This window comes from Kryptolebias marmoratus, linkage group LG22 (assembly GCF_001649575.2).
Source record: "Kryptolebias marmoratus isolate JLee-2015 linkage group LG22, ASM164957v2, whole genome shotgun sequence".
Taxonomy (NCBI): Eukaryota; Metazoa; Chordata; class Actinopteri; order Cyprinodontiformes; family Rivulidae; genus Kryptolebias; species Kryptolebias marmoratus.
The window spans coordinates 18226935-18239335 of NC_051451.1; the positions used below are offsets into that span (position 1 = coordinate 18226935).

The window sequence follows — 12401 nt, forward strand, 5'->3', positions numbered from 1 at the left end:
CTGCAGACGCTGCACCAATCCGCCTGTCGATCTCCCGCTCCATTTTTCCCTCATTCGTGAACAAGACCCCGAGATATCTAAACTCCTCCACTTGGGGCAGGACATCTTCCCCGACCCGGAGAAGGCACTCTACCCTTTTCCGGCTCAAGACCATGGCCTCGGATTTGGAGGCACTGATCCTCATCCCGGCCGTTTCAGGCATACAATAACACAGCATAATTCTGTGATGTATGTGGCTCAGCTAAGCACAGAGACAAACATCCATCTCAAATTGGGAAAAAAGACAATAACACTAAAATAACATCTTCATTTTGTTAATAAAAGCATGTTTCTGTCAGTCAGTTCACAGCTGACTGCCTTGATAAGACTTTAAATATACCTTATAAAACGAGTGAACAGAGAGACAGTGCTCCGGATGAGTCTGGCAGTGTGAGCTTCTTCTCTTTGAGAGCGAGACAGCGTCAGTCCATCATCCATGTGACCCTCGTTGTGCAAAATGGCCTGAAAACACATCATATGACACATTTCCAGTTCTGGCTGTAAAACTAAAACAAGGATTCTAAAAAGGTGTTAATAGTCACCTTTCTCTGAACAACTCCTGAATGACACTTGGCATCGGCAGCATGATAAGTTAGCCAGAGTCCAGAGTCTACATGTTGAACGTAACAAACAGAGTCTCCATACTTGATCTCTGGGATTCCCATGTCATCGGTGTTAGTCTTTTTACCGGTGTCAAGCTTTTCCTGCAGACCCCAGAAACATTTATAGTGTATCAATCCATTATATTATCGGCAAACGTCTCTCTAATACATGTTTAGTCATGTATTGAAATACACTTGTGTAGAATACACTTTAAATTCATTGTAATAAGTGAACTGTCCTCATATCGCTCGACTACAGAAACTTCCAGGTTATAAACTGACTGACGGACTTTAAACTTGTGTATTTCTTCCAACATTCCTGACCTTTGAGGATCTGAAGCAAAAGGAGGTTGTGTTGATGTCAGCCTTATCCTGATCAACCAGATGCAGACCCTTTTCCTCTGTAAGACCCAGGTACCTCCCAGTAGTCACATGACACAGCCTAAAAGGCTCGCTCCAACCTGTGTGCCGACCGCTCCAGCTAGGAAATATCAAGATCAGTAAGGTTCCGCCCAGTGTGACATGACACCGTTTCCTTTGCAAATCTTAATAACAGTCATATATCAAAATTATTTCTTATAAACATTAAGGGACTTATCAGATCCTCTCAGCACTTACGCAACACAGAGAATTTCCAGCCTCCAGAGGGAGCGAGCATGGCTCGAGACTGATCCGATCTCATACTGAATTACTCTAGATTACAAAAACAAGCCAAGTCAGAGAGGTAAAAAAAAAAAAAAAAAAATGTTTTATCTAGCAGACTGGGAGGTTGGTCTTTTTAAACAGACCTTTGAAGCTCCTCTCCCTGCTCTGCTGCAGGAATAGTCAAACATGCGTCACTGTGGCTGTGGAGAAGCCGCAGTGTTTCACCCCCCTTCAGAAATCCTAGAGTTAGAACAAACAGGAACACACACATTTAGTATTAAAACATCTTTTTATGCTATCCTAAAGCCTTTTTGTTCATTACACTAATGCTTCCATAACATTCACATTCTCTCATTTTATGCTGGAGTTTCTTATTTCATAGTAAATTTCAGTAAGAATAAGTTCCCATTAATGACAAAATTTAAAAAAAAAGTATTTTGAGGGTTGCATTTGCTGATATACATATATTCGGGTAATGTGAAACTTCCCCCCCTCTCCAAACTGTTCCAACTCTTTTGTCGTGGGTACACGTTCTAAACCCAAGTGTTTCTTTTAGAGTACATGGTCCTAATTATAATAAAAAATTAAATCACTTTGGATTCATGCATTTGCAAAATAAACTTTCAGGCTAAACTAACTAAAAAAGCATGAAGGGTTTTTGTCAGAGAAAGTGCCTAACATTTAAAGCCTCTGAGGTCCTCTTCAAATATGGGAGAACCTCCCAGCAGGGTGACCATATCAGCATTAGTTGTTCAACCAAGAATTTATGGTAGATCAGCTACAAACCAGCTGCTGTTCACCACTTGGCTAATATAATATTATGACGAAGCATTGTGATGGTTGTATTATACTGTGGGGGTCCTTTTTATTTATGGGGACAGGGAGATTTGTTTGAGCTGTGAGAACAATTTCCGTTGTCACAATAATGTACAAAACTGCCCCCAAAACAATGTCCTCAAATTTTTTAGAAAGCACACATTGCCATATTTTTCACTTTTTATAATAATGCTCAAAAGAAAAAAAAAAAAAAAAAGTCAGTGGTTTGTGACATGTTGTCATTGGATTTTAAAAAGGTTGAAAAGAGGTCTAAGATATTCAGACCCAATATCCCTCAGCTGTCAGCCAGGAACAAAGACTGAAATCCCAGTCAGGATTCATGGGAACAAAGACAAATGAAGTGAAGTCACAGTTCAACTTTAAACACAACAGGGGCTTAAAGCATGAAGCCAAAACCACACTGGCAAATGTTCAAGACTTTAGCCTGTCAAACACAAATATTTCAAACTTTAAACATATGTGAACGGGCAACTAAAAATCAGATGGAATTGAGAGAAATCAGCAACATTTACGTGCAGAGAATCTCAAAACAGCAAAGTCGCAGCTGTTGCCAAATGACACAAACAATGTTGTGATAGTGCAAATGTCTGAGTTCTGTTACATTATATATGAATATCACTTGGAATAAAATAAATAACTTGCTTGTGGACATGCTTAGAGAGCAACAAGGAAAGAAAGAAACCGACTCGCCTTGAGCAACTGCACCTCCAGAGCAGATGGGAGCAACACTCCACAGAGTCTGCTGGAAGGCAGCGCTGACAATCAGACTGTCGCTCAAGCTTTTGTTGTCAGATACAGTGCCAAAGGACAGATGCTGGGAAGAAAGAGAATGAAAGTAAGAAAAATGGGCTCATCAAGAGTAAAAACAGCTTCAGATTTTTACTTTCTTTCTTTTTCAACCACCACAATAGCTGTTATCATACACAATTATGCAAAACAACTCATCAGTGGGAGAGAAGATACAGGCGGCCAACGTCTGCATGAAATCAAGAGAAATTAAACCTGTTGCACTTTAGGATGGAGAAAGAATGTTAGAGAAGAGAGGAAACAAAATATAAAAAGTTACAAACTTCAAATGTTTAAGTTTACCATTTTCTTTAGATATTTGGCATAATAGTATGAATATTGACTCAGCATTCACCCAATTGTGTTCCTTTTTTATCTATTTTTCCATATTTTCCACATAATAACAATTAACACAGCTTTTTTTAGCTTTAGCAAGTGTTTTGTTCCTTTTGGCTTTTTACCAGTGCTCTGCTTCTTTTAAAGGTTAGCAACTGAGTTTAAGCAAAGTCTTCCAGCGTTCAGCTTTACTATCTACCTTTTCATCAAAAATATAATTTCCCGAGCTTTTTATTAATAGAAGATTTTGGGGGATTTTTGCCAGGAAAACCACCTACTTTTCCCAGTCACTCACCAGATATCTCTCAGACGACACGCTGACCAGTATGAGGTCGTCTCCAACACGAACCTTCTCACCGTCTGACCTCTGTCTGGATGCTGGATGGACGGTCCACCAACATGCTTCTCCTGAGCGGCAAGCAGAGTTTATATGGGGGGAAAACATTCACTCACAGCGAGGACCACAAAAAAAAAAAAACAGCCAACATACTTTTAACGAATATTGTATAAACAGGAAAATAACAAAAGCAAACATCACAAGGAAAAAATCGTAAAAACCTGTTTTCTCCTCTCTCAGACCGACGTCAAAAGCCAGTTTGTCAGGTGACGACTGAGACGAAGACAAGCAGCTGAGATACTGAAAGGGAGTTAAAAATATACCAACTGTATATTTTAGCAAAATAAATAAATAAAATTAACAAGTGGTTTGATATAAAAGTTATTGGCAGAATTAAAATGAACTCACCATGCTGCTGTATGAGTGCCGGAACAACACCGCCTGGCCATATAGGAGAGTGCGATGGCTGACTCCTGCTCCCACCTGCAAAAAAACACAAAAACTCGTCTGAAAAAGCTCTTTTTTTGAAACATTAATTCAAACTGTAAAAGACAACGAGATATAAAAGAGCATAAACTAAAGAATCCATCTTCTAATACAGGTCTTAAAACCCACAGAGGGTTTTAATCCCAGTCCTCGGTACAAAACTGTCCTGCGTGTTTTAGATGTTTCCCTGCTCCGACACACCTGATCTCAATCAGTGGCTGATTACCTGCTGGGACGTTCCAACTGTTTGACTCTAAGTGAAGGAGCAGGGAAACATCTAAAACATGACTTTCAGAGGACTGGGTCGAAAAACAAACTCGCTTTAGTTGCTCCTTCAGCTTGCTCATCTGATGATTTTTAATCACATTAAAGGCCAGATTCCTCCTAGCGACGCATACTTCACACCACCTTACACGCCAAAGTTTTATACAACCATCAGGTGGGATCTGTTAGTGCTCAGACCATGTGATGGAGATGGTGTTCAGCTACTCCCACACCAAAATTTAACTTAACGTTCAAAGAATTGACAGAGTTATAGCCACTTTTTGTTAGCTAAAGCTGATTAGCTCTGGCGGCCATCTTGAATCAAGTTGACTCCAAAGGTTAATCAGTTGTAGATGTGAATCCAGTGATTCTTTTCTTAGAGTTTCGTAAAAATTGGATTTCTGTTTCATGAGATATTTTGCTAACAGACAGACACAAACACAGGCAACTACATTATCATAAATTAAATACATTACTTGGTTCATTTTTATGCTGTCTGTATTAAATTCTGCCACTAAGGGACCCAAACCAACAAATATGTTCATTAAGGTGCAGTGGGAGTGAAAAGTAGTGAACAGACTCTCACCTCTGCTGCCAGTCGTTCGCCGTGGGCCAGCATCTCCTGCAGGGCTCGAACTGAGAGGCACTGGGCCAGGACGAAGCCACACACAGACAAGTCTGGAGGAACATTCTGGCACAAAACAAAGCGGACAGCGCTTCGTATCACCGAGTGTCGAGTGCGTCAGCTTCCTCTCATTGGGCTTTTCAAAAAGTGACACAAACTGGTGAATATGAAAATAAGAACTAATATTTATTTTATATTAAAATAAAATAGAAAATCATGAGACATAAACGGTTTGGGGTTTTAAAATAACTTGTTGCTCCAAAGCAATTAGCAAAATAATTTTCTTTTTCATGAATAATGTTTCAAGAGTATCGTTAGGTTGTTGAATTCTTCTGTATTATATTGTGGTGCTGAATACACGGAATTATTTCAATAGCTGTCAACATCTCTGTGTCAGAGAAGCTGCCGAGCCCGGCCCTCTGGCTGTGAGGAGCCACAGTCTCAGAGGTGGAGCTCTTTACCTTGCAGTTTGTCGTGGGTTCAAGCCGGCAAAGCCTGCTGCCAAATCCTTCGGCAGCGAGACACAGCTTCAAATGTTCCTCTTGGGAGGTGAAGGTGCTCTGCAAAACCACCTCGTCTCCCTGAGAAAAATATGCACACACACACACACACACACAGCAACAGCAGCTAACGAGAGAAATTGCATCTTCTGTGACGACGGTGAGCAAAAGAAGCAGAACACCAGCTAAAAGGAGCAAAACATCAGCTAAAGTAGCAACACACTAGCTAAATCCTGAACATAGCAAAAGCTAACCTAAAATTAGCTCAATTCTTGCTAAAATTAACAAATGGCCAGCCGAAAGCTGAAAAAAGAAAAAAGGCTAGCCAAAAGCTATAAGTAGCAAAAGGCTAGCTAAAAGTTCAGCATAGCAGAACACTAGCTAAATGTAAAAGGTTAAAATTTTAAAAGCCTAACTAAGAGCAAAAAGTAGCAAAAAGGTTAACTAGAAGCTAAAATATCAAAAGGCTGGCTAAAAACTAGCAAAGGCTAGCTAAAAGTAGCAAAACTTTAGCTGAAAGCTAAAAGTCTGAAAATGCTTTCTAAAACTAGTTCATTTCAAAAGTAGCTAGATTTATGATTTAGTGTTTTGAAGGAATTAAAAAGAAATGTGTATTTCTATGGGAATTGTTTTGTTTGTTTGTTGTTTAAAATAAAATTAAATGTTTTTGAAAGTGTAAAAGTTAAAAAAGAAAATTAAAAAGGCATCACACCTTTCTCCTGAATGAGCTTTACGCATTTATATATGAATAGCTAAACCAGAACGATGTATGAATATGGAGTTAGACAAAACACACAAATCTAAAACAAACAGGAAAAGTTCATCAGCATTCACAAAACAAGCCCTCACATGAAGAACGGTTACACAATCTGACTCTAGGGTCTTTGTTTAACGTTAGCAAAATACTCATAGATAAAAATCTCACATTTTGCTTTTTATAACACTGTACAGCATCCATGATGCAGCCTTAGGGATGTATGTTGGTTTTATAGAATCTATCATGCTGTTATAACAACAGGAAATAGTCTCGTCCCATTTAAACTGCATGTACAGTAGATTTCTGCCACTTACTGATAATCTTATCTCCATTTTAGTGCCACGTAGAGCACGTCAAACCAATTAGACAACTCTGTCTATTTAAAGAAGCACAGAAAAGGATAACAGATGACCAGGAATACCAACACCTCTCCATATCCACCATCCAAACCTCCATATTGGGGCGGTAGTGCACTATCTGACCCCCGATTCACCCGTCTTTCCACTCCTCATATCAGCAGGACTCTGCAATCAGTCAAACACACTGCCCTGTGCTGAGGCAGTGAGGGGCCATTCTGATGGCTTAAGGACTGAGCGCTGCTGCACTGGCAAGTTAAAAAAAAATACTAACATGCCGCAGGATTTAATCCGAATGTGAATATCCATGAAAATTGAACATTTTGTTACAAAACATTCACATTCCAGTCAATATAGTTTGGGGCCTCTTGGTGTTTCTTAATAGTTAAAGTTGGCCACCTTGCCTCATATATCGACTGACTTTAAGAAGTAAACAATCACAACATGAATGTTGAATTGGTTGGGCTAATAAAGTATGTTTCTTCAAACATCTACAAACTAAATAGTTAATGAGACCAGATTTATCAGGCCCCAGCAGCACACACCTGAGCAGTTTTATTTAGCAAAAAATACAAAATTAAAAAAGGATTACGTGGGTTTCTTTCACAAAATGACTCCAATCTTTTTACAGCCCTGATTGTGCGTTTGTATCTCATTTCTATTCCAGACGTGACCCTGACCAAAGGGCAAAGATTAGGAGCTGTGAGAGGACAACTTTTAACAATGATAGTCTCTTGCCCTAAAGATGGAGGGGTGGGCGAGAAGACACTCTTGGGTCTTTTTTTTTTTATATTCTTTCATTTTCTTGTTAGTAAATTTAAAAAAGGTGACCAAAAAAGCAAACTGCTGAGAGCTGCAGGGTAAAAAAAAATTATTATTATTTTTAAATGTTAAACATTCTAATTTACTTTAATAAAAAGAGTCAAATGTTTATCCGACAGCCTTGGAAATGCATAAAAAGCTATACCTGAATTTAAACTATTTATGTAACTCTGTAGTCATTACATAAAGCTCTGAAAGTCTTGTTAATTTCAGTACAAAAGCTGATATGAAGAAAGAAAAAAAGCTTCACAAACTGAGGAAGATTTTATCTAAACTGTGTACTGAGCAATTGCCTTTTCTTACCATAGCACACACAAAAAAAAACCTTCACAAACCAAACAGCTCTAACTTGAATAAATGTTAGCGCTTACATTGAGTTTGTAAGAGATCTGACTCACCATTCGTAAAAACTGGCCTTCATCGTCGCCCTCTCCTGTGTCCGTCATTACTTCCACCAAACAGGACACATTTGGCGGAACGCAGTCATTGACACTGAGGAGACCAAGGAGGGTTGGAGAAGAAGAAGAAGAAGAAGTGAAGGTAGAGGGCGGAGTCTGTCCTAATACTCGATGTTTATTCTAATAACATTATTTTAGAGTTAACTTGAATAGAAATTTGTTGTTGTGTTAACTTTTGCTAGTCTGGCTTATTGGAAATTGATGACTAATTGTTTTGGAGAATTGTCCAAATTTATAAATCTCTTTCAGCTTGAATAAAATAATAGGCTGTTGTTTATACATTTTTAAGTTAATTTGGATTCATTAATTGATCTGCTAACTATTTGACTCTGTACCTCTGTTTTACCTTAATTAAAAGGCTCTATCATTTGAAGAAAAAAAAAGAAGTACAGTTTGATTGAACTTAAACATTACTTTAAAATTAAGTGTCCTTTTCAACTTAATTCCCAGGGCCTATTGAGATAACCTCATCATGGTACAGTAGATATTTAAACATTTTTCCAGTTGCTGTAGAAATCACCAATTGTTGGTAAATAAAAATTCTTAACTTCTCATGAAGTGTAGAATGGCCTTTTGTTGGATCTGATTCAATTTGTACCTCCATCAAACCTTTGCAGCTTTGATAACTATGTGGATATGAAAACATGACTGAATCTGTACAGTTTTAAGGTGGAGATAAGCAGATTCGGACTATCATCTCCAATGCATCTGCATTATCGAGAATCTGTGCCTGGCACTTGTAATTTACTTACCGCAACTCAGCAATTACACGGGTGCACTAGGCAGGTAATAGTCGTCACAACGAAAGGCCAACCTGGACGGTGGGACACATCACCCACCGACTGCACCAACATCAGCACAAAGGTGGCACCAAATTCCCGACACAAAATGCAAGAACTTGGATCACGGGACACACACACACACACACACACACACACAGTGATTGCAAATCCTACATCCCTGCATTCACACAGTTGTTACTTTGCCACCTCCCCCCACCACAGAGCACTTTTGCAAACCAATACTTTCGCTCCAACAACGGCGATCACATCCTCATCAGGACAGCAGAGGGCCACGAAGAAATGGCTTAAAAACTGCTTAGGAACGGCTCAGAGAACACATTAATTGAGTCTAAGTGTATCACCTTGTCCCAAAAGTACTCAGATACAAATTTGATGGCACCTATAAAAAAAAAACAATACACAGAAAGAACAGCCCACAAACAAGAGGACTTGTTTGTGTCACTTCCCTGTCCTCCTACCCTTCAGACGGTCAAGGCAGATGGCCAAATCTATTTAGAGAAAGAAAAAAGTTATTTTCATAATCACCTGATGCCTCCTGCATTTCTCGGGCTGAGGGACTGAATCAAGTTCAGTCTGCCCCTTTGTTCCTTTGACTACACAACTTTCAAAACTGTCATTATATTCTTACAAATTCACTAAGCTGAATTGTAAATTTCTCAGTATCAGTCTTTACAAATTTACCATCTTTCCAGCCTCTGTGAATTAAGACAGCAGGAAGGCCATCATTTTACACAGATTTTAGGCAAATACAATATTGACAGTCCCCTAAAAGCTCAATTACCTTAAATTTGCATACCTACTACTGACAAGAGCTGTCTTCATGTTGGTCCTTGTAATAAATGCTAATCAACCAAATGTGACGCGCAGACTTTCATTTCCTGTTTTCATATTTTTAAAACACTGTGAGAAATTGCAAAGGACAAACATAATTCAAGCAATAATTTATCAGGCTGAAATAAATGATTTATTAGGCACAGATGCTTTATTGAATTAATTCATTACCTTGATGTACAAATTGAATAAGCTGTTTGATAACAGAGCCAAATAGCAGAAGGTATCAACAGCACCTGAGAATCTGTACTTTTCCACCAAAATGTAACTAATTAGGTTTTAATGAAAAATGAGGAAAATCTCTTCCAGAGATTAATCATGCTCGACTTTCTCTCCATAGTCACAGTAAATTGAAGTTGCTTTAAAAGTGGATTACTTGCATTTAATACGAGTGTTGCATTGCCAGCAAGATTTGTAACCTTGAGCTCAAGTTTCGGAAATATTATTTTTTTACGCAAAACAGCCAAACTTATTTAGATTAACTGATTAAAAGCAGGAACACAAATGATTAGATTTTACTTTTCAATATAGCCTCCCAAAGTTTCAACTAAGCACCCACCATGTTTTTGTCAATTCACTGCCAGTACAGTTCATTTAAATACTTTATGACCATCTTTAGTATTTAAAACATGAATAAGCTGATTGGAAACAACCAATCAAAGGTATGATTCTAATCATGAATCAGAAATAAACTACCTGCTATTTAGCATCAAGTTGATATGTGGCAAGAAGTAAACTGGGGAACAAGAACAGTGAGAACACTCTTTGAAAGGCACACAACACAGAAATCAACTACCTGTGGTGTTTGTTCGCATGTATTTATCCTGTGTATTAAAATGTCAGAGACTTAAAATCATATTACAAAGACAAGATAATTAGTTGCTCCACATAGGGCAAGAATTTAAAAAAATGTTTAATAAAGTATGAAGTTTCTTTGCCTGCCAAACTTCTGAACACCCTTCTTTTTACGACTTGCTTTTTGGCAATTATTTTATATTCCTAAGCACATGCGAGCATTAGTCTACTTGTTAATGCCAGAGAATGCTTCAATTTATATCAGGCCAAAATATGAATGCTGCAAACAAACAATTTTGCATATTTAGTCTTCTGTGTTTTCTGCCTTTTATGCAGTGAGCCATTGTAAACATTTATTTTTGCATTCATGCGGTTTCCCCATTTTCCCTTTGCTGGTTAATGCATTCTTCTGGCCTTTTGGGAACCAACTGTTTATTGACGGATGGCAGTCAGCCTGAAATTGTTTTCGCAAAACTGTAATCCACTTTAAGCAACTTATCAGAAAATTTTATTCCCAAAACAAAAGGCACTGTGACGAAACATGAAACCGATACACAATATTGCAAACAAAATTAGGACTACTATTTGTAACAGGAAAACCTAGGACTCGATTTTATATTCCCTCAGTTTCATTTTTCTCTTAAAGCATTTTAAAATCTACTCCAAATGTTTTATTTAATTAGGGTATTTCACTTTGCTTAACGTGAGGAAAACAAACAAATCAGGAAAAGAATACAGAACATTGCTTAGCATGACTGCAGACAGAGTGACTTAACTTTTAAAGCTTGCTTTTCATTTAACATATCTGACCTACAATGCATCTTAGATTAGTTAGTTTCATTAAGAGGTGCGGGGCAGGAAGAGTGGGGGTGGGTCAGAATGGCCAGATGTTGAGGGCGTTTTCCTTTCAAGTTAAAGGTCACTCTCGCCATAGAGGGCAGTGGAGAAGGCGGTGTAGTCCAGTGCTCCTGGTGGCGCTCCGGGGCCTTTGTAAGGAGGCATCCTGGTGATGCAATACTCCGCTTGTTCAGGGGGAAGTTCTCTCCGAAGCTCATCCACAAGTATGTAGGGCTAAGGTAACAAGAAAGAAAGAAAAACAATTAAGAATTTATACTAACATCCATCTTTATGAACAAATGAAAACGGAAACTTATTATGAAACAATAAGTAAAGGAAAGGCACGATAGCACTGGCTTCAAAATATCTGCTCATGTGCCAGCAAACCACAGCAGCTCAAACAGATTTACCTTATCAGTTGCCAAGATCCGGAAGGATGCCACAACCTGCTCAGCAGTGTCCGTGTCAGCGGTCTCCCTCGTCATAAAGTCAATGAAAGACTGGAAGGAGACTAGTCCAGTCGCGTTTGGGTCCACCAGCATCATTATACGGGCAAACTCCACCTCTCCCTGAGACGAGTATGAACAGAGTGTGAGAATAAAACCCAACAATAACATAAACTCATCAATCCAAATGGGAAATGTCGTACCAAGTCATAACCCATCGAGATGAGGCAAGCTCTGAAGTCGTCAGTTTCCATTGCTCCGTTCTTCTTCTGTGACCAGAACAATCGCATTTAAAAGTTAACAGGGAGAAATGTTAAGGTTAAACTCAAAGATGTGACACTTTTTAGCATCAACCAATGCAGTAAATGTTTGCGATTTAACCAGGGGTGGAAATTTAAAATTTTTTTAACAGCCACTCAAATATTTTACCAGCCACTATTTTATGTTGTGACAAAAAGTTATTTCATATGATGATGATGATGATGGAGGTGGGTGGAAGCAGTTGTGGTGCCCTACAAGCTGAACAACACCTCTTTCTGGACACTGCATGGAAATAACTAGACTTTTCTTATTTTATTTTTTTTATTAAAAGATGCATATCCGTACATAAAAAATTCAGACAAGTGAAATTTATTTCTGTGGAGTGTTTTTGAAGTATTTTTGTGCTTTTGTAAGTTTTTGTATGTAAGTTGTGATGTTTTTCAGACACTTGCTGCTTTTAATGCATAGATCTATTTGTGCTACCTGCTTATATTTAACAGGTAGGATATTCTGATGAAGTAATTTTTGTGGTTTTAGAAAGGTTTTCGTCGTGGATATAAATTGTTCCAATGCTATGC

General features: G+C 38.4%; 2 protein-coding genes across 3 annotated transcripts in view; both read right to left on the reverse strand.

The window, feature by feature from the left end:
* The window catches only part of ryr2b (ryanodine receptor 2b (cardiac)), a 62044-nt gene extending 54206 nt beyond the window's left edge, over positions 1-7838 (reverse strand). The window contains exons 1-12 of the mRNA XM_037973647.1: positions 7791-7838; positions 5419-5538; positions 4919-5023; positions 3991-4065; positions 3804-3882; positions 3541-3653; positions 2814-2937; positions 1430-1526; positions 1260-1334; positions 966-1122; positions 582-743; positions 380-501 (exon numbers count right to left, since the gene is read on the reverse strand). Coding sequence (XP_037829575.1) covers positions 380-501; positions 582-743; positions 966-1122; positions 1260-1334; positions 1430-1526; positions 2814-2937; positions 3541-3653; positions 3804-3882; positions 3991-4065; positions 4919-5023; positions 5419-5538; positions 7791-7838 — 1277 coding nt within the window. The remainder of the gene's footprint in view (positions 1-379; positions 502-581; positions 744-965; positions 1123-1259; positions 1335-1429; positions 1527-2813; positions 2938-3540; positions 3654-3803; positions 3883-3990; positions 4066-4918; positions 5024-5418; positions 5539-7790) is intronic.
* Positions 7839-9598: 1760 nt separating this feature from the next.
* actn2b (actinin, alpha 2b) overlaps positions 9599-12401 on the reverse strand; it is a 23623-nt gene continuing 20820 nt past the window's right edge. Inside the window, exons 19-21 of one of the 2 annotated variants that reach the window (XM_017432317.3) lie at positions 11766-11831; positions 11527-11685; positions 9599-11350 (exon numbers count right to left, since the gene is read on the reverse strand). In XM_017432317.3, coding sequence (XP_017287806.1) covers positions 11192-11350; positions 11527-11685; positions 11766-11831 — 384 coding nt within the window. In that variant the 3' untranslated portion in view covers positions 9599-11191. The remainder of the gene's footprint in view (positions 11351-11526; positions 11686-11765; positions 11832-12401) is intronic. The other variant, XM_037973393.1, reaches the window with a different exon arrangement.